Source organism: Lissotriton vulgaris, chromosome 11 (genome assembly GCF_964263255.1).
Source record: "Lissotriton vulgaris chromosome 11, aLisVul1.2, whole genome shotgun sequence".
Lineage (NCBI taxonomy): Eukaryota > Metazoa > Chordata > Amphibia > Caudata > Salamandridae > Lissotriton > Lissotriton vulgaris.
Genome location: NC_141699.1, coordinates 1106920173 through 1106947196, shown reverse-complemented (window position 1 = coordinate 1106947196; position 27024 = coordinate 1106920173). Strand labels below are relative to the sequence as shown.

At 46.7% G+C, this 27024-nt stretch overlaps 1 protein-coding gene across 1 annotated transcript in view; it reads right to left on the bottom strand.

The window, feature by feature from the left end:
* The window catches only part of LOC147684248 (putative cation-transporting ATPase 13A4), a 387249-nt gene that overhangs the window by 197979 nt on the left and 162246 nt on the right, over positions 1 to 27024 (bottom strand). Inside the window, exon 17 of the mRNA XM_086944648.1 lies at positions 22071 to 22227. Coding sequence (XP_086800774.1) covers positions 22071 to 22227 — 157 coding nt within the window. The remainder of the gene's footprint in view (positions 1 to 22070; positions 22228 to 27024) is intronic.

Here is a 27024-nt window from a genome sequence, read left to right as displayed (position 1 = left end):
AGTTGGAGAAGGGCTGACAGCCTTGATGGCTGCTCCTGGTGGGGCTGATTACATCTGTACTTGAATGCTGTAACCTATCTTAATAAATCTTCTTGAAACATCACAACAGCGTGGACCAAGTTACTACAAACGCGTGTGGTGTGACGGATCTCATCGGGTGGGGGCCTTGATCTACTGTAACTCCTTTGAAGAGGGGTGATTCTCTACAGCTGGGACCATAAACTACACCTGCAGGGCTAGGTGATAGCCTGGGACCGGCCTGGACAATCGGACACAGAGGAAGAGGAGTGTCAGAGGGTGCGGTAGTGAATAGGGTGAAAGGGAGGTGTCGGGCGGGCACAGGGTGTGATTCTCAGAGAAGAACAGCGCAGATGGGAGGAGGTTTCTGGCCCATGCATGAGAGAGAGAGCGGGGGTGACCAATGCGTGGGGGAGATGCTTGCGAGGGTGGGGAGCCATGCTGAGGATCGGCGGCGTGCAGAGAGTGGGTCTGGTCAAGGCATCTAAAATGGCTGCCGTGCTCAACAAAAGTGTGGCATTGCAAAAAAGGCAAGATGGCGCAGACAATGTTTATCAATAAGGATTAATTTATAACAATTATTTTTAACAAAATATTTAATCGCAGTGACAAAATGGCGGTCAACAGTTCCTGATTTCCATCAAATCGAACGTTAACAGACGTCACGCAGCAAAAAAAAAAAAACGCTCACGAACAGCGCAGATGGGAGGAGGTTTCTGGCCCATGCATGAGAGAGAGAGAGCGGGGGTGACCAGTGCGTGGGGGAGATGCTTGCGAGGGTGGGGAGCCATGCTGAGGATCGGCGGCGTGCAGAGAGTGGGTCTGATCAAGGCATCTAAAATGGCTGCCGTGCTCAACAAAAGTGTGGCATTGCAAAAAAGGCAAGATGGCGCAGACAATGTTTATCAATAAGGATTAATTTATAACAATTATTTTTAACAAAATATTTACTCGCAGTGACAAAATGGCGGTCAACAGTTCCTGATTTCCATCGAATCGAACGTTAACAGACGTCACGCAGCAAAAAAAAAAAAAACGCTCACGCACAGCCGCTGGAAGAAATGTATCAACATATATGAGCCTCCTCAGCCACCCTCAGAAAACATAAGGGGTCAGGATACGTCTCCCGTACCCCCTTATACCTAGTAATTTAATTAAATCGAAACACAAAATGGCGAATTCACGTTTCGCTACCAGTTTGCGACCCGGTTCGCGAACCGAGAAGCGCTTCTACCACGAAAAATCAAATTTTTATTATTTGCCCCATTGGACCCTTTAATAACCCCAACATCATTCCTAGGGGGTCAAGAAGGATCTACCTTGCCCCCTTTCATTAAATTCCCCCGTCGTTTTTCTCCTCCTCTTGTCTCTCGATCCTACCGAGAGACAAGATGGCGGCCGCACCGGACTGTTTAGAATGTTGACAGACACCGGAGAGCCAATCAGCTTCGCTACGCAAAGCTCCGTTACGCGAAAAGTACGCGATCTGGTGTGCTATCTGGGACGCTGTCACAGATATATCTGTTTTTTTAAACGTTAATTTCTCAAAATCCACTGGAGCACATATATTGAGACCCAGCAAAGGCACATCGGGCTAACAGTCCCTATAATTTTGCCAAGTTTCGTGTAAATCCATTCAGCCGTTCGAGCTAAAAGTGAGGCCAAAGGCCCTATGGAAAAAGGAATGGGAAAAACGCGTTTTGGGACCCCCTTTTTTCTCGGCCCCCCCTTGACGGAACCCCCCCAAATTTTCAGGGGCTGCTCAGAAACAAAATGTGCCATTTTCCTGAAAATTTCAGCCGATTCCGTCCACAAACGCCAAAGTTATTAGACATAGAATTTTCAAAAGTTCCATAGAGAAAAAATCCTAACTATATATACCTACTGGCGACCGCCAGTAGGTAATATATATATATATATATATATATATATATATATATATATATATATATATATATATATATAATATATATATATATATATACTCCACGGAGACGGCCCTCCTACGAGCCACTGAGACTTTAAGAGCAGGGGCAGATGCAGGGCATACTATGGCCTTGATCATGCTCGACCTAAGTGCGGCTTTTGACACCGTAGCACATTCCATCCTGCTACGGTGTCTGCACGAAGCCGGGGTCGCTGGTCCTGCGCTGTGCTGGCTGCAATAGTTTCTGACGGAAAGATGTTTCCAGGTACAGCAAGGGACTTGCCGCTCAGTGGAGATGTCACTAGACCAGGGAGTGCCTCAGGGCTCAGCTCTGAGCCCCACTCTTTTTAATCTATACATGGCCTCCCTGGCGAAAGTTGTACATTCTTATGGGGTGGAATTGGTGTCGTACGCTGACGACACCCAGCTGCTTATCTCCCTATCGCAGAGCACCTCCAACACCCCTAACAACTTTAAATCCTGTATGCAGGCACTAGCAGAATGGATGGATGCCCATTGTTTCAAACTCAATGGCTCTAAAACAGAGGTGCTGGTGGTAGGGGGAAAAAGCGAAAACTGGTCGGCTGAGTGGTGGCCTTCATGTCTGGGCCCCACCCCCATACCGTGTCAGGAGGCTAAGAATTTAGGAATCTGGATATATCCTGCCCTCTCATATGATGGCCACATTAGGCGTCTTGTGGGCAAATGTTTTGGAGTACTAAAGACTCTAAACAAAACTTTAGACCTCCTCCCTCTATCGGCCAGAAGGACACTAACGCAGGCACTGGTGACCTCGCGGTTAGATTATGGCAACATCTTGTTCCTTGGGGCTACCGAGGGCAGCATAGGTCGCCTACAAGTCATACAGAACTCCGCCGCCAGACTGGTGCTAAGAAGACCCAGGAGAGCCAACTCGAAAATGGCGCTGGATGCGCTTCATTGGCTGCCTGTGAAGAAGCGTGTGCTGTATAAATGCCTCCTCTTCTGTCACCGTATCGTCTGGGACAGGTCTCCGACTTACCTAAAGGATCTAGTCAGCAGATACGAACCAACTAGGACCCTCCGTTCGGAGGGTGCCGGACTGCTGACAGTCCCTAGGATCAGGAAGGCTAGAATGGGTGGACGCTCCTTTGTACTCCAAGCAGCTCAACAATGGAACAAACTTCCACCTGCTCTGAGACTGGAGAGCAGTGAAACTAGGTTTAGGGCTCTGCTTAAAACTCATCTATACACTGCATAGTTCCTGGGAGTTTGTCTGCTGATTCATGGACAGTGTCAGCGTGGGGACACGCCGTGATGGCGTTACTGAGCGCTCTACAAACTTTATATTATTATTATTATTATTTATTACTACTATTATAAAGGAAGAACTTTGAGGCTTTGAGGCGGGTAAACTCGGGAACCACAGCGCCAATCCACACACCCGATACATCTTTGTAATCCTCAGGGTGTGCAGATGGACATAGGCTATATAAAGTAAAAAAATCTGTCATATTTAAAAAAATTACATTAAAAAAATAGTCCCTGAGAAGTAGCGCCGGCCGCGACCTGCGTGCTCACGTCAGGAGCGCGAGGATGAGCGGTGGACATGGCGCGGGGGAGGAGCGGTGACGAGCAGCCGGTGAGGAGCAGCGGACCGGGCGGACATGGTTATTGATTAGGGCTTCGTGTCGTATAGACCGATTTCCAGTAAGTTCATCTTGGGTTACAAGTTATGTGGTTTCTTTTCTGCGAATTAGTGGGTTTAAAACTGGAAATGTCCAAAGTCTTTTTGGTCACGGACTGTTGGCAGGTTTGCGGCTCCGTACCCGGTCCCAGGCAAGCCAAGCACTTCACGGCCTGCTGTTCGCCCAAGTTTGGTTTCGTCTCTGCTTTCCAGGACGGGCGGAGGGGAGAGAGCGGGCGCCGGATGGGGGAATCGGGCTTTCAGCAGCAGAAGAGGGAGTGAAAAAATCTGCTGCTAAATTAATCCAGTTTGTTCGTAATCCATCATCAGAAAGAGACATTTCAATGCACTGCATCTACCTGCAAAATAAACCCATTGTGTGTGATGCATGCGCCCATGTTCCAGTCCAGGCGAAGCAAAACAAAGCAAACAGTGCTCATCTGAACCCCTTCTCCCTTCTGTTCTTGCGTCTGCCCTTGCAATCTCGGAGTCTGGGGGCCGCAGAGGGCAGGCCAGGGGTCGTAAGGGGCATGATGCCAACTGAATTCCAGGAACATGAGAGGTCGGGGCTGCTGGGGGGTGCCGTTGTGTAGTGCCCCCTGCACACACACAACCCCTCACAGCAGACAGCGCCTCCCGGACTCATCTTGAGCGAGTTTGGGGTGCTGCTGCTCCCCGGCGCCCAGTCTCTCAAGGAGTCGCACCCCCGGCCCTGCCTTCGGACAGTGCTTCAAAATGCCAGAGGTAGAAGAACAAGAAATAATGCTTTAGCACACTGGTGACTGAAGAACGCAGAGGAATGTTTTAATCCATGGTGTAGATGTACAGAACTGCATGGCACTTTATACTCCCACACAAGAGGGTGAAGTGAAGTGCTTTGTAACACAGGAACAGCAAGGAGACAAACCTGGAAGACAACCACATTGAAAGGTGTAGATGTGAGCTCCGTCTGCAGGACGCGTGCGCCCTCTCATGGTAAAAAGATGTAATGCACGGCGTTTGCACATAAGGAGGTAGTTACAGGGAGGATAAAACCAGCCAGACTTTGTGGGGATGCAGTGTGCAGCCTGACAACTTTACCCTCTGGATCCTGGCCCACCATCACATAGCACAGAAAGTGACTGTCTACCACACCCGGCCTCAACACAGCACAGGAGGTGTTGAATGAATACGTCTTTATTGTATAAAATCTATATCTGTACTACTATTATAAAGGAAGGACTTTGCACCTTTGAAGCGTGAAACTCGGGAACCACAGTGCCAATCCACACACCCGATACATCATTGTAATTGTCAGGGTGTGCAAATGGACATGGGCTATATAAAGTATAAAAATATGCGTTATTTGAAAAATTAACGTTAAAAAAAAGTAGTCCCTTCAAAGCAGAGCCGGCCGCGACCTGCGTGCTGAAGTCAGGAGCGCTGGGAGGAGCGGCGTCCAGGAACGCGAGGAGGAGCGGCGGACATGGCGCGGGGGAGGAGCGGTCACGAACGGCGGAATGGCGGTGAGGACCGGCGGACAGGCGGGAGGAGCGGTAAGCGGCGGAGCGGTGAAATGAGGAGCGCGGGGGAGGAGCAGCGGCTGAGGTAAGGCTTCGGGCAGGCGGGGGTCGGGGCAGGCGGGGGGCGGGCGGGGGACGGGGCGGGCGGGTGCCCAGGCTGTTTGACAATGTCGGGGCAGGCGGGGGACGGGACGGGCGGGGGACGGGACGGGGCAGGCGGAGGCCCGGGCTTCTTGACAATGTGGGGCCGGCGCGGGGCCGGGCTGCTGCTGCACAATGTTGGGACGGGCGGGGGTCCGGGAAGCCTGATTGCTCCCGGACAAGGTCAGGACGGGCTGCTAGTTTTTAATATAAATTAAAAAAAATAAAAAAATATTGAAATTGTAATATTTATTTTTGTATTTTATATTTGTTTAATTTCTATATATTTTATATAACAGGCAATGATATCCTATGGAAGGAAATTCAAGTTACTGGTAAGTACAGTTAAAATTACTTTTCAGGAACAGTAGTGACTTGAAAGATACAGCACTGAGGTATCTCCTGATAACAGGTGAATAAATCGGAATTCGTAGTTCGGCAGATTTTTGAGGAATTTTTTAAAGTTACAAAACTCCACACTTAGAAAAATGTCCAGGTGAAACCAGTCAATGTTAACCTATGGAAGGAAATTCAAGTTACTGTAAGTATGGTTACATTTATTTTTCAGGGTCTGTACTGGGCTCAAAGATGCAGCACTGACGTCTCTCGTGATAACAGGTGAGTAAATCGGAATTTGTAGTGCGGCTGATTTTAGAGGAATATTTCGCTCAATAGTGAAGGAAGGGGCGGGGCCTAAGGTGACATGTGTGCAAACACGCCCTGTGGCGCGTTTTAGGTTTGGGAATTAATTCCTCTTCAATCATGAGGTCCCCTGTGAGCCAACTAGCCCACCAGGTACCTCCAGTATGCGCCAGGGAGCTGTGTTGCAGAAAGGTGTTCAGAGGGCGCGCCCCATTTTTACTATACTCTGCAACACAGCTCTGTGGCACTTACTGGAGGTATCTGTTGGACTAGTTGGAGCCTAGGGGACCTCTGGATTGAAGAGGAATTAATTCCCCAACTTAAAACATGCCACAGGGCATGTATGCATACATATCACCTCAAGCCCCGCCCCATAGCTTCCCAACTGTGCAAACACGCCCTAAGTTGGGGGATTAAGTACCCTTGCATACTGGGGGTCCCTGGGGGCCCACTAGCCCACCAGGAACCTCCAGTATGCACCAGGGGGCTGCGTTGCAGAGAGGTGTTCTGAGGCCACGCCCCTTTTTACACCTCTCTGCAACGCAGCCCCTGGTGCATACTGGAGGTTCCTGGTAGGCTAGTTGGCCCCCAGGGACCCCCAGTATGCAAGGGGAATTAGTTCTCCCTCTGCAAAGGCTGCAGGGGGGCGCGTTTGCCGAGAAGTGCAGGGAGGGGGTGTGGCCTTTGCCCGATCCCTTTTTTTTTTTTCTTTTAAGAAGGGGGGCTGTGCAGCCCCGTTCTTTTTCTTTTTTTTGGCCCTGGGGACCCCATTCCCCAGGACCTGCCCCCAATTTTTCTTTTTTTAAATCGAGAAGGGGGCCACGGGGCCCCCCTCCCAAGGCCATACTCTACCCCGGGACCCCATCCCCGGGGCATGGGCCTTTTTTTAATTTAATTTTTCTAATTAGGAGGGGGGCTGCTTTCCCCCCTCCTGTAGCCACTTTTGGCCCCGGGGACCCCATCCCCCGGGGCCGGCCAGATTTTTATTTAAAAATTTTTTGGGAGGGGAGGGGGGCTGTGTGGCTCCCCCCGGGCCACTTCTGGCCCCGGGGACCCCATCCCCTAGGGCCTGGCCCTGCTCGTTGGGTCCATGGGGGGTCCCCAAGCCCCCCACGGTCCCTGCCAGCTCCCCACTTCCTGCGGGAGCCAGCATTGCTTTTCTTCATGGGGAGCAGCTAAGATGCTGCTCCACATGCAGAAAACCATGTGTATTTGAAAGAGAGAGCAGGTTTCACACACGTTATAGTTAGCTGGTCATTTCACTCATACAAACCATTGAAATTCCCCCGTTATAGTTAGTTCAGCTAACTATAACTCACACGCCCGCAATGCACTGCTGATGACGTCAGATATTACATCACTCATGACATGGTCAGTGACATCACTCATGACATCACTGATGACATCTCAAATGACATCACTGATGACATCATCCAGTGAATGTGTGTCTTTCTGGAAAATAAATATTTTTTATATATGTATAGCTAAAAGTCGATGGAAGAATAAATGGGTAAATAAGTGTCTAAATGGATTTTTTTTTTCTAAAATGTATTGTTTAACTGACTTATTATAAATTTAAAGATCGACAAAGTAAATTGATATTCCCTTAAATGGGATAAAGTTGATCCTCAAACAATTACAAACATGGTTGTGTCAAAATCTCTAGATGCCATATTAAAATGTTTGAACCCCCTAACTCCATCTAAAGAGGTGATAAAATATTTTAAAGATATAACGGGTGTAATTAACAAACCCCTGCATGTTGAACGTAAGCACCGAAGAGAGACTTTTAAAGGCTGGTTTAACAACGCATGCACAAAGGCCTAAACAAAATTACAAAAGGCCCTACATAAGGACAATTGGGATAGGGAAGTTTCAATGGTTTTGTATGAGTGAAATGTCCAGCTAACTATAACATGTGTGAAACCTATGGTTTTTTTCAGTGAATATATATATATATATATATATATATATATATATATATATATATATATATATATATATATATATATATATATATATATCCAACGTAATCAGGAAGCACCAAAGGGGAAGAACGTAGGAAGCTTACAATAATTCTTTTTTATTTTTTTTAATTTTCTCGAACACCTGCTGAAAATGCAACTCCAAACTCAAGCCTCTCTTAGTTTCTTTATGCCAGACGCGTTTCCGGTTACCAACACCTTTCCTCAGTGGCAAGAAGCAGGAAATGAAACATCGCGTTGTGATCTGCTGATGAAAAGCACCTGCCTGTGTAGGCGTGGCACTCCCTGTGCCTCATGGTGCTTGTAGTCCATAATCCCCGAGTGGGTGCCATGTTCATTTCCTCAAATTCGGCAAATAATATTTCACCCCAGTGGGTTGATGCACTGTGCCTGGAGTAAGTCACTTTCCTGCTTTATGGTGGACGAGAAATGAACTCTGTGCAAGCAGCATCCCTGAAATGCCACATGCGCTGCTCCCTCTGTATTTTCCTTGCTTGATTCGAAGCTCGGACAGACCCGCCCAGTCACAGTAGGTCTTTCCCTGTAAGGCGTGCAAAGCCCCAAACATCCAACGTAATCAGGAAGCACCAAAGGGGAAGACCGTAGGAAGCTTACAATAATTCTTTTATTTTTCTCGAACACCTGCTGAAAATGCAACTCCAAACTCAAGCCTCTCTTAGTTTCTTTATGCCAGACGCGTTTCAGGTTACCACAGGGAGTGCCACGCCTACACAGGCAGGTGCTTTTCATCAGCAGATCACAACGCGATGTTTCATTTCCTGCTTCCTACGGTCTTCCCCTTTGGTGCTTCCTGATTACGTTGGATATATATATATATATATATATATATATGTGATCAAGACAGTGGATACTGTCGAAACGCGTAATGGCGGGCATGCTGAGCAAAATTGAGCTTAAATAAATACGCACTTTGTTTGGCACCATTCCTGGGTTCCTCTCTTCGTCTTTTCGAGACTGCGTGTTATCTGGCAGTGTTGGAGTGTTGGGACGAGTTTTTATATATATATATTAACCCTGGGCGTAGTTCGCGTAGCCGCACTCCGCGAGCTACGCGAAGATGCACTTGCACTCCGCGAAACTACGCATAGCTCCGCGAGCATGCGTAGTAGCTTGCTTGACCCGTTCGCGAGCCATTTTTCGTCTTCGGGAGCGCCATGGAACTCTGGAACCTGCTCGACACCACAACTCCAGACGTCGCCTTTTTCACGGAAACATGGATGAACGCCTCCTCAGCGCCCGACATCGCCGTCGCCATCCCGGACGGATACAAGATCACCCGGAGAGACCGCGTCAACGAGACAGGAGGAGGCATCGCCATCGTCCACAAGAACACCATCCGCATCACGACCAACTCAGACGACACCCTCACAGCCACTTAACATCTTCACTTCCAGATACACACCGACCCCAAGACCACACTCAGAGGCACCCTCATCTACAGAACCCCAGGTCCTCGCACACAATTCAGCGAAGACATCGCAGACTTCATCAGCCCGCACGCCCTCGCCTCCGCTGACTACATCCTCCTAGGGGACCTCAACTTCCACCTGGAGAACAACAACGACAACACCACCACCACCCTGCTGGACAACCTCGCCAACCTCGGACTCATGCAACTGGTGAACACCCCCACCCACTATGCCGGACACATGCTTGACCCAGTCTTCTCCTCCAGCAAGTACATCTCCTTCAGCCACTCCACCGGACTCCACTGGACAAACCACAGCTGCGTCCACTTCAGCTTCAGAAAGACCACGACTCACCACCAACCGCAACAGGTTCCCCGCAGGAACTGGAACAAGATCACCACCGACCAGCTCACCACTTCACTGAGCCAGAACCCTCCCGCCAGCTCAACGTACCCCAACCAAGCAGCCAACAACCTCACACAGTGGATCACCAATTGCGCTCGCCCAACCAGCCTCGACCACTCGCAGTCCGGCTTCCGCGCCAACCACAGCACCGAGACCGCCCTCATCGCAGCCACTGACGACATCCGAGTCCTGCTCGACAACTGGGAAACAGTGGCCCTCATCCTCCTGGACCTCTCCGCAGCATTCGATACGGTCTGCCACCGCACCCTAGTGCAGTGCCTCAGCAACATCAGAATCCAAGAGAAGGCACTGGAGTGGATCATCTCGTTCCTCACCGGAAGAACCCAGAGAGTCTGCCTCCCCCGTACAGATCCAAGGCCACCGAAGTCATATACGGCGTACCACAAGGATCATCACTCAGCCCCACCCTCAACGTCTACATGAGCCCCCTCGCAGCCATCGTACGCCAACACAACCTCAACATCATCTCCTATGCCGACGACACCCAGCTGATCCTCTCCCTCACCAACGACCCAGGAACCGCCAGAACCAACCTACACGAAGGGATGAAAGACGTAGTCGAGTGGATGAGGAACATCCGCCTGAAACTGAACTCAGACAAGACGGAAGTCCTCATCCTTGGATCATCACTCTCCGCCTGGGACGACGCCTGGTGGCCCCCTGCCCTGGGAAGCGCACCCATGCTTCAACATCCTACGCATGCTCCGAAAGATCTTCCGATGGCTCGCCACCGAAACCAGGAAAACGGTCACACAGGCACTCGTCACCAGCCGACTGGACTACGGAAACACCCTCTATACCAGAACCACAGCCAAACTCCAGAAAAGACTCTAACTCATCCAGAACGCCTCCGCATGACTCATCTTGGACATCCCCCGACACAGCCACATCTCCGGACACCTGAGAGACCTTCACTGGCTCCCCGTCAGCAAGAGAATCACGTTCCAACTCCTCACCCACGCACACAAGGCCCTCCATGACCTGGGCCCCAGGTACCTCAACAACCGCCTGACCTTCTACACGCCCACCCGCCAGCTACGATCGACCAGCCACGCCCTCGCTGCCGTGCCACGCATCCGAAGATCCACCATGGGAGGAAGATCCTTCTCCTACCTGGCAGCCAAGGCTTGCAACTCCCTCCCCATCCACCTCCGCCTGACCCAAGACCACCTCTGCTTCATGAAGCAACTCAAGACATGGCTATTCGAGCAGTAGCGGACCCCCCTCCCCCAAGCGCCTTGAGACCCTCTGGGTGAGTAGCGCGCTATACAAATATCCTGATTGATTGATTGATTGATTGCCTGCATGCTCGGGATGTGTAGCGCGCGAAGTTACCCAAGAGGTTTGTCCCGCCCGCTCGCGTCCCCTTATTTCCGGTCACTGCTAACGTGTTCGCGAGTTATTCTGTGCCAGATTGCAGTTTCTGCGTGTTCGGCAACTCGATCTTACCGACAAGCATCCTCGCGCACGCGAAAATGCTATTGAGCGCGCGAGAACTACGCTACGCAGCAGTTTGCGGAGTATTCGACAACTTCGCGTTCTCCGCGGAGCGCGGAGTTGCCGAAACTCCGCAAACTCCGCGAACGGAGCGTAGTTCTTCGCCCAGGGTTAATATATATATATATATATATATATATATATATATATATATATATATATATATATATATATATATATATATTACCTACTGGCGGTCGCCAGTAGGTATATATAGTTAGGATTTTTTCCCTATGGCATTTTTGAAAATTCTATGTCTAATAACTTTGGCGTTTGTGGACGGAATTGGCTGAAATTTTCAGGAAAATGGCACATTTTGTTTCTGAGCAGCTCCTGGAAATTTGGGGGGGGGTCGTCAAGGGGGGGCCGAGAAAAAAGGGGGGTCCCAAAACGCGTTTTTCCCATGTTAATTTCCATAGGGCGGTTGGACTCACTTTTAGCCCGAACGGCTGAATGGATTTTCACGAAACTTGGCAAAATTGTAGGGACTGTTAGCCCGATGTGCCTTTGCTAGGTCTCAATATATGTGCTCCAGTAGTTTTTGAGAAATTAACGTTCAAAACAAGATATATATCTGTAACAGCGCTCCGGGCAGCGATCCGGTCCGCTTACTTTTCGCGAAACGGAACTTTGCGCGCAGAAAGCTGATTGGCTCTCCGGTGTCTGTCAACATTCTAAACAGTCTGGAGCGGCCGCCATCTTATCTCTCGGTAGGATCGAGAGAGAAGAAGAGGTGAAAAACGAAGGGGGAATTTAATGAAAGGGGGCAAGGTATACCCCTCTTGACCCCCTAGGATTGTTGTTGGGGTTATTAAAGGGTCCCGTGGGGAAAATAAAAAAAAATGATTTTTCACGGTAGAAGCGCTTCACGGGCCGCGAACTGGGCCGCAAACTGGTAGCGAAACGGGAATTCGCCATTTTGTGCTTCGTTTTAATTGTTTAGAGACAAAAATTATCGCCGCACATTGGCCACAATGCATGAATATCGCTGAAAAGTCAGCGATATTCATGCATTATCCAGCAAATGCTCTTAGCCATGTTATCCACCTTCCATTGGATAACAGAAAGCTGATTGGCTCTCCGGTGTCTGTCAACATTCTAAACAGTCCGGAGCGGCCGCCATCTTATCTCTCGGTAGGATCGAGAGAGAAGAAGAGGTGAAAAACGAAGGGGGAATTTATTGAAAGGGGGCAAGGTATACCCCTCTTGACCCCCTAGGAATGTTGTTGGGGTTATTAAAGGGTCCCGTGGGGAAAATAAAAAAAAAATGATTTTTCACGGTAGAAGCGCTTCACGGGCCGCGAACTGGGCCGCAAACTGGTGGCGAAACGGGAATTCGCCATTTTGTGCTTCGTTTTAATTGTTTAGAGACAAAAATTATCGCCGCACATCGGCCACAATGCATGAATATCGCTGAAAAGTCAGCGATATTCATGCATTATCCAGCAAATGCTCTTAGCCATGTTATCCACCTTCCATTGGATAACATGGCTAAAAACTGCTCTGTGCGTGAGCTTTTTTTTTTTTTTTTTGCTGCGTGACGTTTGTTAACGTTCGATTCGATGGAAATCAGGAAGTGTTGACCACCATTTTGTCACTGCGAGTAAATATTTTGTTATAAATGAATCCTTATTGATAAAATTGTCTGCGCCATCTTGCGTTTTTGTCCAATGCCACAATTCTGTCGTGCACGGCAGCCATTTTAGATGCCTTGACCAGGGCCACTCTCTGCACGCCGCCGATCCTCAGCATGGCTCCCCACCCTCGCAAGCATCTCCCCCACGCACTGGTCACCCCCGCTCTTTCTCTCATGCATGGGCCATATACTTCCCCCCATCTGCGCTGCTCTTCTCTGAGAATCACACCCTGTGCCCGCCCGACACCTCCCTTTCACCCTATTCACTACCGCACCCTCTGACACTCCTCTTCCTCTGTGTCCGATTGTCCAGGCCGGACCTAAGCTATCACCTAGCCCTGCGGATGTAGTTTATGGCCCCAGCTGTACAGTATCCAGACATGCCAACCTTCCCGATTCAGGCGTGAGACTACTGATTTCAGTGCTAGTCTCCCGCCTCCCGATTCCTGCAAGCAAAAACCCGGGGGCATATTACCAACAACTAGCGATAATTTTTGTCTCTAACTTGTTTAGAGACAAAAATTATCGCCGCACATCGGCGAATTTTATCGCACATAAACCTCGCTATTAGCAAGGTTTATCGCAAATGCGATAAAAAACGGCCGCAATGCATGAATATCGTTGAAAAGTCAGCGATATTCATGCATTATCCAGCAAATGCTCTTAGCCATGTTATCCACTTCCCATTGGATAACATGGCTAAAACTGCTCAGGGCAGGTGTTAGGTTTTGGAGATATTCGCGCTTAGCGCGAATATCTCCAAAAGTTGGTAATAGGAGATAGCGATGGTTAGGGACTGTTTCCAGTCGCTAAAATCTTGGCACGCCCACTTTGCATGTCATTAGTGATAAATATCACTGATATGCAAAGCGGGGCCCAAGATGGTCGCTATCTCCTTTTAGCTGTCACTAACTGGTGTTAGCGACAGCTTGGTAATAGGGAGATAATTTTATCTCTTTTTTTTTGGGCTTTTAAAGCCAAAAAAGCGGAAATAACCCCCCTTGATAATATGCCCCATGATTTCTCGGGGTTTCAGCTGACAGGGCTTGGTATTGTGTTACGTGCTAATTCTTCCAGGAAACGTCAGAGGGTCGATGCAGGGGTTCTAGAAGGGGTGATAAACCATTTAAGCCTCATGAACAAGCGCATGGTCTTTTAAAGATTTATGAAGTACTCGGGGCGGCGGTGTGTGTGTGCCCTCTTTCAGGAGCGGGCGGGGGGGGGCACTGCCAGCAACTTGCCAGGCCAGGCAGTGTTCAGCACGTGCATCACCCTTTCTCTGCCTGCTATTGCGCTCCATGCTTCGGAAAGGTAAGAAAAAGAACGTGCATTTGAGTTTGAAATGTCCGATCTTGTAGCAGTACACTTGCAAAGCCCACACATGACAATAATCTGATTCAAGGCCCCATTCACCCGATTTTTTAAACATATATAGCACTCCAACAAAGTTAGATTTTAAAACTTTATTAACATTTAACTATAATGAACGGAACAAAAACTGTAAAAACATTTAAAATTTTTCACCCAAAAAAGCAACAATGGTCAGAAGCTGTCTTTTGTGCGAATAGTCCCAAGGCAGCACAACGTGCAGAGTTCTGGACGGCACCCAGGTGATGTCGCCTGGGTGCCGCACTGGTTTTGGTATCCTACAATGCTGCTCCGAAAATTGGCGTGGGGCGTCCCGGGTGGTGCGGGGGGAGGCCTCGTCAGTAGCGGTCTGTTGTGCGAATAGTCCCAAGGCAGCAGAACGCGCTGAGATGTTGATGGCACCCAGGTGATGTCCAGTAAACTGCCGCACTGGTTTTGGTATCCTACAATGCTGCTCCGAAAATTTGCGTGCGGCGGCCCGGGGGGGGGGGGGGGGCGCGTGGGGGAGGCGGCGTGAACGGGCCTCCCCAGGTGGCGGCCATCCAGCTGAGTTGCGCCCGCTCTTGCGGCTACAGCGTCTCGCTCACCATGTTGTTGAGTTGCTCCCACTCTTGCAGTGCAGCGATAGGCGCCTGCCACATGACTCTTAAAATGGCGGACGGCTCTTCGGTTTTGGGCCTGGTCCACTGAAATGGCCCTGGGACACCTTGGAACTCGGACGCTTGCCTGCTAGGGCTTGGGCTCCATTCTCGAAAAGCGTCCCCTCAGCCGTGAAGATTCTACAAAAGTCTTGGGGGCCCCCGACTCCCGCAGGCTTCCGGTGGGGAGCGGCTGCCATGATTGCTCGCGGAATGACCACGACGGAGCCACGAGATGGTGGTGCTCTCATGCTGATGCCAGCTTCAGTCTGAATGATCCAGAAACAAGGTGGGGCTTTCATTGTTTGGGAAAAAAAATGTTCTAAACCAATGAAAAGTGTTATTTTTAGGTCATATGACCAAGCCTTCCATCTTTAGGAAACCAAAAGTAAAATGATCCAATGAAAAGTTTTATAAACAAGTCACATGACCTGTTATGCGGCATAGGGCTACAAAAAGCATAGAAAATCCGTTGGCACGTGAGGCGGCGTCAGTAGCGGACCGATGTGCGAATAGGCCGAAGGCAGCACAACGCGCTGAGATCCGGATGGCACCGAGGTGGTGTCAAGCAAATTGCCGCACTGGTGTGGCCATCCTACAATGCTGCGCCGAAAGACGGCGTGTCCAGCTGAGTTCCGGTCACTCTTGCGGTACAGTGAGTCGAACGTGCCGAGATCCGGATGGCACCGAGGTGGTGTCCAGCAAATTGCCGCACTGGTGTGGCCATCCTACAATGCTGCGCCGAAAGACGGCGTGTTCAGCTGAGTTCCGGTCACTCTTCCGGCACAGTGACTCGAACGCGCCGAGATCCGGATGGCACCGAGGTGGTGTCCAGCAAGTTGCCGCACTGGTGTGGCCATCCTACAATGCTGCGCCGAAAGTCGGCGTGGGGTGCCCCGTTGGCTTATGAGGTGATGTCAGTAGTGGACCGATGTGTGAATAGGTCGGAACCAGCACAAGGCGCCAAGATCCGAATGGCAAGTCCTGGATGTTGAGTGCCTCAGTTGAGATTTCTGAGCAGTGTTTGTAAGACTGTCTGAAGCTTATGTGCACCTGCTGCAGCTTCACTATTGCCCTGGTGTGGCCAAAGGTCGCACATGACATAGGCGGCCGGCTCCCGAGGTCCGGCGGAACTTTTTTCCTTTTCCTTTCTGCTTCTTTTCCTACAATCCGTTTCATCTGAAGACACGACCAGGTCCCTGAATGTGTGCAGGGGGACGCTATTGATTGAATGAAAATGGCGGCTTGACACAAAGCTGACTCAAGCGTTGCTGTTGATGCTATACAGACAAAAATTGGTTTTCAGTTTGTACATTCTTCAGGATTTTTTTTTCTATCCAAGTCTGATTGACAGTTTGTAGAAAAATGGCTTCAGATTTTCCACATACTACTCTTCAACATTCTTCCTAAATGTAACAATGTGAAACTCACTAGGAGAACGGCTGTTTCTGTTTCCTTTCAAAATGCTGCCAACAATATTTTCTGAATGGAAGACACCATCTTGTAGCATAAAGGGCCGAAAGGGGTTCTGGTCTGGCCGATGGTTGGTGGAGACATTTTGACTATATCTTGGACCTGCCCGGCCTCGCACAAAATGGCGCCGGTATAAATGGGACTCGTAACTCCTTGCCTGCAAATGTATATCTAGAAAATGTTATTGTAAGTGGCCCTGTCGTATTTTAATTACAAAATGTACGTCCACCGATTCCGCAACTGTTAGACACCTTTGTTCTTGCAACCTAATGGCCCGCTCGTTACGTTCCTCTACAGTGTAAATGTCTCCTCATCATATACGATTTCAGTTTGCTCCGTGGCCGGCCCACGTGGTTATAGGCCCGTATTTGTATACTGATATTTTCACAATAAAGGTAGTAGTATTTACATTGGTAAAGTTTTTACTTTTAGTCACTGTTTTCGAATCAGTAAAAGGCAAGTGAAATAAAGCAGTCCAATTACATGACGGATAAAAGGTATAATATGTAGGAACGCAGTAAAGATAAATGGTCAAGGGCAGTTGTGTTTTTCATTTCTGCAACATAAAGTGATCGATAAGAATCTGATAATCAGGCGTATCGGCGACTAAGACAGCAGGCCGAGTCTCTTTTACTCAACGGCTCCGTCATGGAACGAAGAAACGCCCTTTTTCTCGAAAAAGGAATATATTTTACTTGCAGGACAGTTGTAAATTTTCCGGGAAAGTACATTAGCCTGGAATATTATAACATATATGTTTTAAAAAAAATAATGTTCGAAAACAATAAAAAGCGTAATTTTTAGGTCATATGACCAAGCTTTTCATCATTAAAATAACAAAAGCAAAATGAACCAATGAAAAGTTTTTATTAACAAGTCACATGACCTGTTGTGCTTACGTTACGCGCTGCGCGCCGCGCCTCGGATCACTTCCGGGTGCGCTAACGCGGCATGTCATATAACGCATTACGCGACAACGTAGGTCAAGAATATAGTCAAAATGTCTCCACCAACCAGCGTTCGGAACACAACCCCTTTCAGCAGTCCAAAAAGTTCTGTTAAATGACAACAGAGGGGACAGGCAAGAAGAACCATCAGTCAAAGAGGGGAGGGCAAGTTCTTCTCTTCCGGGTCATGTTGGGGCGCTACCGGAACTGATCGAATTGGTAGTCTAAAGTGTTTCTGGATGTTTCAGACTAAAGCTGGCGTCAGCATGAGAGCACTACCATCTCGTAGCTCCGTCGTGGCCATTCCACGAGCAATCATGGCAGCCGCTCCCCATCAGAAGCCTGCTGGAGTCGGAGGCCCCCAAGACTTTTGTAGAATCTTCACGGCTGAGGGGACGCTTTCGAGAATGGGACCCAAGCCCTATCAGGGAAGAGTCCGAGTTCAAAGGTGTCCCAGGGCCATTTTAGTGGACCAGGTCCAAAACCGAAGAGCCGGCCGCCATTTTGAGAGTCCTGTGGCAGCCGCCTATCGCTGCACCGCAAGAGCGGGAGCAACTCAACTACATGATGAGCGAGACGCTGTAGTCGCAAGAGCGGGCGGTAAACAGCAGAATGGCGGAAGAGGCACAGTGTAGCAAAAGCGGGCGGAATGGCAACTGAAACGGTAAAGGGGCGCCCCACTACAGCGTGTCTTCAGGTCAAACGGATTGTGGGACAAGGTCCAGAATAGAAGAGTCATCAAAAGGCAAAAAGTTCCGCCGGACCCCGGGAGCCGGCCGCCTATGTCGGGGGCGATCTCAGGCTACACCGGTGCTATAAGACTTGGGGAGGGTGTCGGAGCCAAGCGTCTTCTCCGAGTCCATGGCCATCACACCGCCCCTCAGGGGCCTCCGTCAAGCTGTTTAGGAAGGTAACATATCACATTGTTTTCTAATGCAGTCAGGTCCACAAACGACACTCACTTACTTTGAGAATAGTGAAGCTGCAGTAGGTGGAAATAAGCTTCAGACAGTGTTACAAGCACTGCTCAGAACTCTTAACTATGGCACCCAACATCCAGAACTTATGCCATTTGAGAATGGCAGTGACATTGAAGCAACTCAGGGACCAAAACCATTAACGTACTTTCACGTATGAAAAACTTACTTGGGGAGGGGGCAGGAGCGAAGCGCCCCCTCCCAGTCCGCGCCACCACACCGTATGTTGAAAATCTGAAGCCATCGTTCTACAAAGTCAACCAACCTTGGATTGAAAAATCTAGAAAAATGTACAAACTGAAAACCAGTTTTGGTCTGCATAGCATCAGTAGCAACGCTTGCTATCAGAGTGCATGAGTTTCATGCTCGATCGATTGAGCTAGCCGGATCGGGCAATAAAAAGTATAAAATAGTTATGTAAATAGTTATTTAATAAAATGTTTTACCCTGTTTCTTTGCTGGTGTGTTGTCTATATTTTTAATATTTGCATAGGGTTTGTCGTTATTTTGGGTGGGGTGGGTGACGGAGTCGAGCTGTCTTGCAGCCCTCATGGTGTGGAGCTCAGTTCATCTCACTATTTTCGTATTTCTCATGAAGGGTTGTTCCTAATATTTCTATTTTAGCGAGGTCAAAAAGAGATCCAATTAGTGGCCTACTGATTTTGCTCGATTACTTTTATTTTTTTACACGATTTTTCACTATCTGCAAAGACTAAACAGAGTATTGCGACTTTGTGCTTGTTTGTAAATAGAGAATGATCCAAAGAGAACCAATTCTAAAACAGTAAATGCTTGGATAACAATCAATCAAATGGAGAGACAAGCAGGCACGACGGATTACAACGGGGGCAAAGGCCTGCGTTAACTACCGTTCACTATCTGCAAAGAGAGAGTACTACTAAGAGAAAAGAGGGGAGGGGGGGGCAGCGTTCAAAGCACATCAGCGTGCATAAATACGAAAATGTTTTTATCTATCACGTACTTGACATTTTAAAGCTTTTCATATTTGCTATTAAAAAACCAATGAAATTCACAGAAAAAACCATAGGTTATAGTGGATATATAGTTAGGAATTTGCATTTACAAAACCTTGAAAATTCAATGAAAAAACCATTGGTTTTAGGCCATATATAGTTAGGGATTTGCATTTACAAAACCTTTTTTTACTCGCATAAAACCATTGAAATTCCATATATAGTTATAAGCGCTAACTATATATCGCGCACCCGCAATCCACTGCTGATGATGTCACATATTACATCATTCATGACATGGTTAGTGACATCACTGATGACATCACTGATGACATCTCAAATGACATCACTGATGACATCACTGAAAACATCTCATTTGACATGACTGATAACATCACTGATGATATCATTCATGTGATAATACCATGAACCTCTTCAGACTCTAATATAACCTTAGATACAATCAGTGTAAACAGACAGTCACAGACTGTCACTCATCCATGGAGTTACTCACACACCTAGTCAGTTATGCCAAAAATCAATCACACCTCCATTTTCTCAACTATACAGTTATACACACCTTACTTATTCAAACATATACTAACACATATTTACTTTACTCTCTTATACAATCCCTGATACAAGTTCACAATGATCCATACAGCCACTCACATATTCACTGGCTCTTATGCACAGTTATTTATATATGTCAACTCTCACATGTACTGTGTTTTACATATGTACTTACTTTGACATGTAGCACTGAGATATCCATTCATTCACCAATACACTCATGCACACAGTCAACCGCCCATACAGCTGTTTCCACATGCACTTTTGAACCCATACATCTAGTGAATCAACTGCTCACACATCTATGCACAGAGTCATACACCTCCCAGCCACCCACACACACACTCAGTCTCCCATACAAATACTTGGGCAACCAATCAATAACCCATATAGTTACTCATATAGCTACTGATCAACACATGCAGCAGTTTACAGAACAACAGACATAATGATGCACAAATTAAGACAGTTTAGTCACTAACCCATGCACTCAGTGAGACACATTTAATCACTCACTCATACAGTCAGACATGCACCTACTAAATCCTTCATCCAGACACTTATACATCCACTCATTCTTCAATATGTAAGACATATTTTTACTTTACAGAAACATACAGTCACTGGATGTTGTCATCAGTGATGTCATCAGTGATGTCATTTGAGATGTCATCAGTGATGTCATCAGTGATGTCACTAACCATGTCATGAATGATGTAATATGTGACATCATCAGCAGTGGATTGCGGGTGCGCGATATATAGTTAGCGCTTATAACTATATATGGAATTTCAATGGTTTTATGCGAGTAAAAAAAGGTTTTGTAAATGCAAATCCCTAACTATATATGGCCTAAAACCAATGGTTTTTTCATTGAATATATATATATATATATATATATATATCTCCACCAAAAAGTTAGCCCCAACAGAGAGAAGCCACCGGCAGTAAAGTAGTTCATCTGTATGTCGACAACTTGTAAACAGGCTCCCCTCAGGAAACAAGCATCTTCATAAAAGCAAACAAGTCACGTTTCAGGAATGTCATCCTTTCTTCAGTGTTGCTTGTGCAAAGAATGAAAAAGCTGTGTTTCTTGCGCACAGTTATATTTCAAGTCCCTGCCCCAGTGGGTGTGGCCATCCTCGTGTTTCGCTGGGTCTTGTAGTGACGCCAAGGTAATCCCAAGTGAGTCCGCTTTTACAATCAGCCAAATTTAAACAAAATGTCTTACCCATGTGTGTTGATGCTGCATCCTGTTGGGAAGTCTGCCCATCCTTCAGCTGCCAAATCTGAACATCTTGTCGGCACCGGGCTGGTCCCAACACCTGCCTCTCATTGCGCCTGAACCTCCTGGCCATCAGCACAGGCCCGCAAACAGCTGGTGGGCTTCTCTCAGGCGGCTGGGCTCAACCGCTTTGTATCCACCAAAAAGTTAGCCCCGCAGGATCCAGCATCAACCCACATGGGTAAGAGATTATTGTTTAAATTTGGCTGGTTGAAAAAGGTGCCCAGTTAGATGTTTTTTATTTTCTATTCACTTTTTAGTGTGTTTAGGTGACATTGTAACCTCACAGCTGCCTGTGATTTCATTGCTGCTTGTGCAGGTGTGATTCTATTCTTGGCTTATTCAAAAGTAATTAAATGCATTGTACAGCAGTGAGATGTGTTATTTAAAACAACATCAATAGTAATACACCTGTATCAGTAAATTGTTTGAAGTTTCAAATTGTAGTTGCGATCAAACAGGGGTCATGTCTAGGTGGCAGGGTATTTTATTTTTTCCTTGTCATTTCTGTGGCATATGCTGGCACCAAACCTTCTAACCCAGGCCAGCACTATTGTCTTTGCCAATGCTTACTCTAAACTGTAACTAAATGGTGTACCGGGTCCGTAAGGCAATATGTTGACAAGATGTTATATTTTCACAATACTATTTTTACATAAAGTTTCTATCATTTCTTGCTATTAATAATGCTGTTCACCAGCTGTAAACATGTTGTAGATAATATTTCATTATCAATATTTCTCTGCATCTCTGTGTACAATTTATAACGCGTTACATATTATAGGAAATGGAATATTCCCAAATTTGTGTGTTAAGAATATTGCAAGTCACCTTAGAGTTCTGGAACTTCATATAAATGTTCAGGTGGAGGCCACCATGCTTACTTATGGAGTAGGGGCCAGCGAATGTTACAAGGTTTCCTAATGTTGTAAATGCTCAGTGGTGAGTTGTTTTTCTCTGAATACCTGTCTCAGGTCTGCAGAAGCTGATCACCTTCTCTGGTGCTCCTTTCATGAAGACCATGCACTGGTCGCCTCCAGGCACCTGTGTGACAACCGACATCCTCTGTAGGCCTGAGGAAAATGGGAACTGGTGCACAATGGCGAGGCCTTCAACCGGCACCTAAGGACGAAGCAAAAAGCTACATCAGGATTATTTTGAACAGTTAGAATAACTTTTCTTCTATTTCATGAATGTTTAGGGCACTATAAGCTGTTCAGGACACATATAACATAATGGAGGTATACTATGTCATAGCACAAATGTCCTAGGTGACTTACCTTAGGTTTGAGCCATGATCAATTATTAGAATTGGGGTGACCTAGAGTCTCTGCTGGCTTTGGAGGGGATGTAAAATATCTACCACTTGTGGAGATGGCCTAGAGTCACTGTTGGTTGTGAAGGTGACCCAGAGTCTCTGCTCGTTGTTGAGGTGACAGAGTCACTACTGGTTGTGGAGGCGACCTAGAGTCTCAGCTGGTTGTGGGGGTGACCTAGAGTCTCTGCTAGTCGTGGAGGACACCTTGGTTGTGGAGGTGACCTTGCGTCTCTGCCAGTTGTGGTGGAGACCTAGAGTCTCTGCTGGTTATAGAGGGGACACAGAGTCTCTGCTGGTTGTGAAGGCAATCTATAGTCTTTGCTGGCTGTGGAGGCAACCTACAGTCTCTGATGGTTGTGTAGGTGACTCAGAGTCTCTGTTGGTTGTAGAGGTGGCACATAGCCTCTGCTGGTTGTAGAGGTGACCTAGAGTCTCTGCTGTTTTTGGAGGTGACCTAGAGCCTCTGCTGTTTTTGGAGGTGACCTAGAGCCTCCGCAGGCTGTGGAAAGGCACAACAAACCTTAGGCCACTGAGGAGCAGACGTTCGTATACATCTTTGTTTTAAAAGAATGCAATTTTTTTCACTGGTTTCTATGCTTATTATATTTATATCATCGGACCACTGCTTGAAGAAAGACAATTACTTGTGAACTTTTAGTGATGTTGTAAATCTCACTGCATTCATCAATTTATATATGCTTACTTTGTTTAACTTACAATGTTGTACTAATTTGCTTGCTGTTCAAATGGAAATACATTCCTGGAACCTTTATTTGTTTTATATTTTCATGCATCAAATTGATTGTTTTCTTTCTACAAGTATTGATTTCTCTATCACCTCAAATATTTGTGCAATTGGATGTTGAACTTTTCATTTGCCCAACTGTATTATTTGTTAAAATATTTAATTTACACATGTTTTTCAAACTCATTCCATATTACGTCAAAAACTTGAAATTCAGCTATTAAGAGTTTTATGCCATCTACGGCTATGTGTCTCTATTTGAATCAATATTATTTTCGGCTCATTTCCGTACATATTGCCTTGAATTTATGACACTATACATGCCTCGGTCCAATGAATCTTGGCACTGGTCAATAGCTGTTTTCATGTTAAATTACAGTATCAAAAATAAATGTGTTCTGTGTGTTCATACCATGACTACATTTGGCACACTTAGACAAACTTGTTAAAGTAACCGGATGCCTCTTGCTATGGTTCTATCCCATAAATGTCGATAATATTTGTTATTTTCAGTCATTGCACCTCACTTTGGTGAATACCCCATTTCTCTTGCTCCTTTTAGTTCTGCTGTAGCTCTCTTTAGTGAGTACCCCATGTTCATTGACCTCCCGCTGCACCTACTTAGGGAATACCCCATAGTCATTGAGCTCCACAGCACCTCTCTTTAGTGAGTACCACATGGTCATTGAAGTTCGTTGCCTCTCTTTAAAGAGTACCTCCATGTTCATCGCGCTCAGCAGCACCTCCCTTTAGTGAGTACCCTATGTTGATTGCACATTGCAGCATCTCTCTTTAGTGAGTACCCTCATGTTCATTGAGCTCTGCAGCACCTCTCTTTAGTGAGTACCCTCATGTTCATTGAGCACCGCAGCCTCTCTTTAGTGAGTACCTCCATATTCATTGAGCTCTGCAGCACCTCTCTTTAGTGAGTACCCCAGTGTTCTTTGAGCTCTGCAGCACCCCTCTTCAGTGAGTACCCCAGTGTTCATTGAGCTCTGCAGCACATCTCTTTAGTGAGTACCGCAGTGTTCATTGAGCTCTGCAGCACCTCTCTTTAGTGAGTACCGCAGTGTTCATTGAGCTCTGCAGCACCTCTCTTTAGTGAGTACCCCAGTGTTCTTTGAGCTCTGCAGCACCCCTCTTCAGTGAGTACCCCAGTGTTCATTGAGCTCTGCAGCACATCTCTTTAGTGAGTACCGCAGTGTTCATTGAGCTCTGCAGCACCTCTCTTTAGTGAGTACCGCAGTGTTCATTGAGCTCTGCAGCATCTCTCTTTAGTGAGTACCTCATGTTCATTGAAGTTAGCTGCCTCTCTTTAAAGAGTACCCCCCATGTTTATTGACCCTGCATCACCTCTCTTTAGTGAGTCCAGGTTCAGGATATCAATCAGGATTTTCTGGTTTAGACCCACTGTGCCCCTATTCAATTCTGAAAGTCACAGGGAAAGAGGCGCAAATTTGATGGCATCAGTAATGAGTAGGGGTGGGCAGAATTTGTGTAATTGTGGTACGCAAATCTCCGCAAAACGGTAAAAAATATCTACGAACACTCAGAAATTCGGCGAACACGCAGAATTGCGTGTTCGCGAAGCTTTTTTACTGTTCGCAATCACGGTTTGCGTGCTCAGGGGAAATATCTTGCGAACACGCATTTTTTGAACGCGAACAAGCAAAAAATTTCGCGAAGTCGCGGAATGCAGAATTTTGGGCAATTTTGCTTTCTCCGCGGAATGCAAAATTACCCAAATTCGACAAACGGAACGGACTTTATCGCCCAGGCCTAGTAATGAATGGCAATCCAATTTCTTTATGTGCGAGAAATTATTAAAAGAAGGTGGGACTGACAGCAACCTTTTGATAAATGTGTCTATTTGAAGTGAAGTCAAATCAGTTATTCCCCAAACTGCTGCCCCATATGTAGCAATTGAATGAGTTTTTGCCCAATATATTTTTAGCATTTCTACAACTGGCTCCAGCCCGATTTTTGGGAGAATATGCAAACTGCTGCCATGCTTTGGGCTATTAGGTTTGCATGACTATCCAGCATCGACTTCCAATTTTGTTTTACATCAACATTTATGTTTCACCTGTTCAATCTTTTCACCCTCTGAGTAATATCTCACTGTCTCCATTCTGCCCGCGCCCATTGCCATGATAAAAGTTTTGGCTTTAATTACATGTAGGGCCAAAGTATGCATGAAGGCTGTATATTGAAGGGCCATGGGAGTCCTAGCCAATGCGACCGCATCGTCTGCGTAAAGGAGGATAGGGAGGTGGGACAACTGGACCTGTGAAGTGTCTTTCGAGCTTTTAATCAAGACATCATTTAGGTTGAATGTATATAGAGCAAACAGAAAGGGGGCCAGAACAAATCCTTGTCTGACACCCCTTTCAATTTTAAAGGGTTTAGTGCATTCACCTTACAAACCAAAGCACACTGAAGCGGTTGCATCCCTATAAAGCTCTCTTATAAATTTAATAATGAAGTTGTCTATTCCCATATCCATCAAAATGGTCCAAAGTTTGTTATGCACCACGCAGTCAAAGGCCTTTGACAGGTCCATGAAAGCCATATAAAGCCATATAAAGACTGGCAGTTTTTACCTTTACTATATTTATTTGTGATCAGTGACAAATTAAGGCACTGAACAATGGTGCCCCTCCCCTGGCGAAACCGATACTGCAATTCTGTAAGGGTGTTCTTTTCCTTATCCCATGCTTCTAGTTTATTTAATAGCAGCCTGCCCATATATTTAGCTGTACTATCGAGCAAGGAGATGGGATGATAGTTTGCTGGCATAGAGCCGTCCCTTTTTTATAAATTGGATTATGACAGAGTTCTTCCAAGATGGAGGTGGACCTGCCTTGGTTATTGCATTAAATGCCACTATTAAAAGAGGGGACCAGAAGGAAATATCAGCCAGAAAGATATGCAAGGGGACCCTATCCGGCCCAGGAGTCTTCCTCAAGGAAGATTGTAGCAGTGCCCATTCAATTTCCCTTAGCTCAATAGAAAGGCAATTAAAGGCCTCTGTACCGGGGATAACATTAACACTAACAAGATCCCATTTGTTCTTAAAAATTCCTTGAAAATATCTAACCAAGGAGCCTTCATCAATATGGACCTTGAGGGAGGGTCCATCGTCATCTTTCAGAAAAGGTGCATTAATAACCTTCCGGAGGTGGTGCTGTCTCGGAGGGCTGAGGCGTGTTTTAAGTTACCCCAGGCCTCTGGTTTAAGGTACCTCAACCTACTATCCCTAGTTAATTTTTAAGTTTTCCTTAAACTGCAAACCTTCTCTTGGTTTTTAGGAGAGGTTTGGAGGGCCTGCTTAAGTTTGAGGAGGCCAGGGATCAATTCTTATCATACCACCATTAGGGTGCACTACCGCTAGCTGGTATTAAGCAAAAAAAAGATGTGATTTAAAGTATTGCAGTAATTTACAAAATGCTTCAGTTAACATTGATTGATTTGAGAAAGGGTCCAAGCAGGTGTTAATACCCTCCTGGTTGGATGCCTTAACATTTGAGAAGGGACTAGCAGCATCATCCCGGTCCCATTTTAGTATAAAACCATTATTTCTAGCGAAGATTGGTTTAGGGATTCTAGTTTTCTGACAGATTTTAAAATCCTGCCACTTCATAGCACAGGAAAGTATGGCTTGGTCACTAAATTTGGTAAGCAAGATACTTAAGTTAAGGATCAACTAAAAAACTCAGAGGAAATAAAAAACTCCAACGTGGATGAATATTCAGCTCATTAAAAAGTAGGGAAATAGTTCCCTGTGTGTGGGTGTATTGCATTTTGTAAGTTTAGTTGCCTCTACATTAGGATACTATTCAGCACGTTGCCCTGT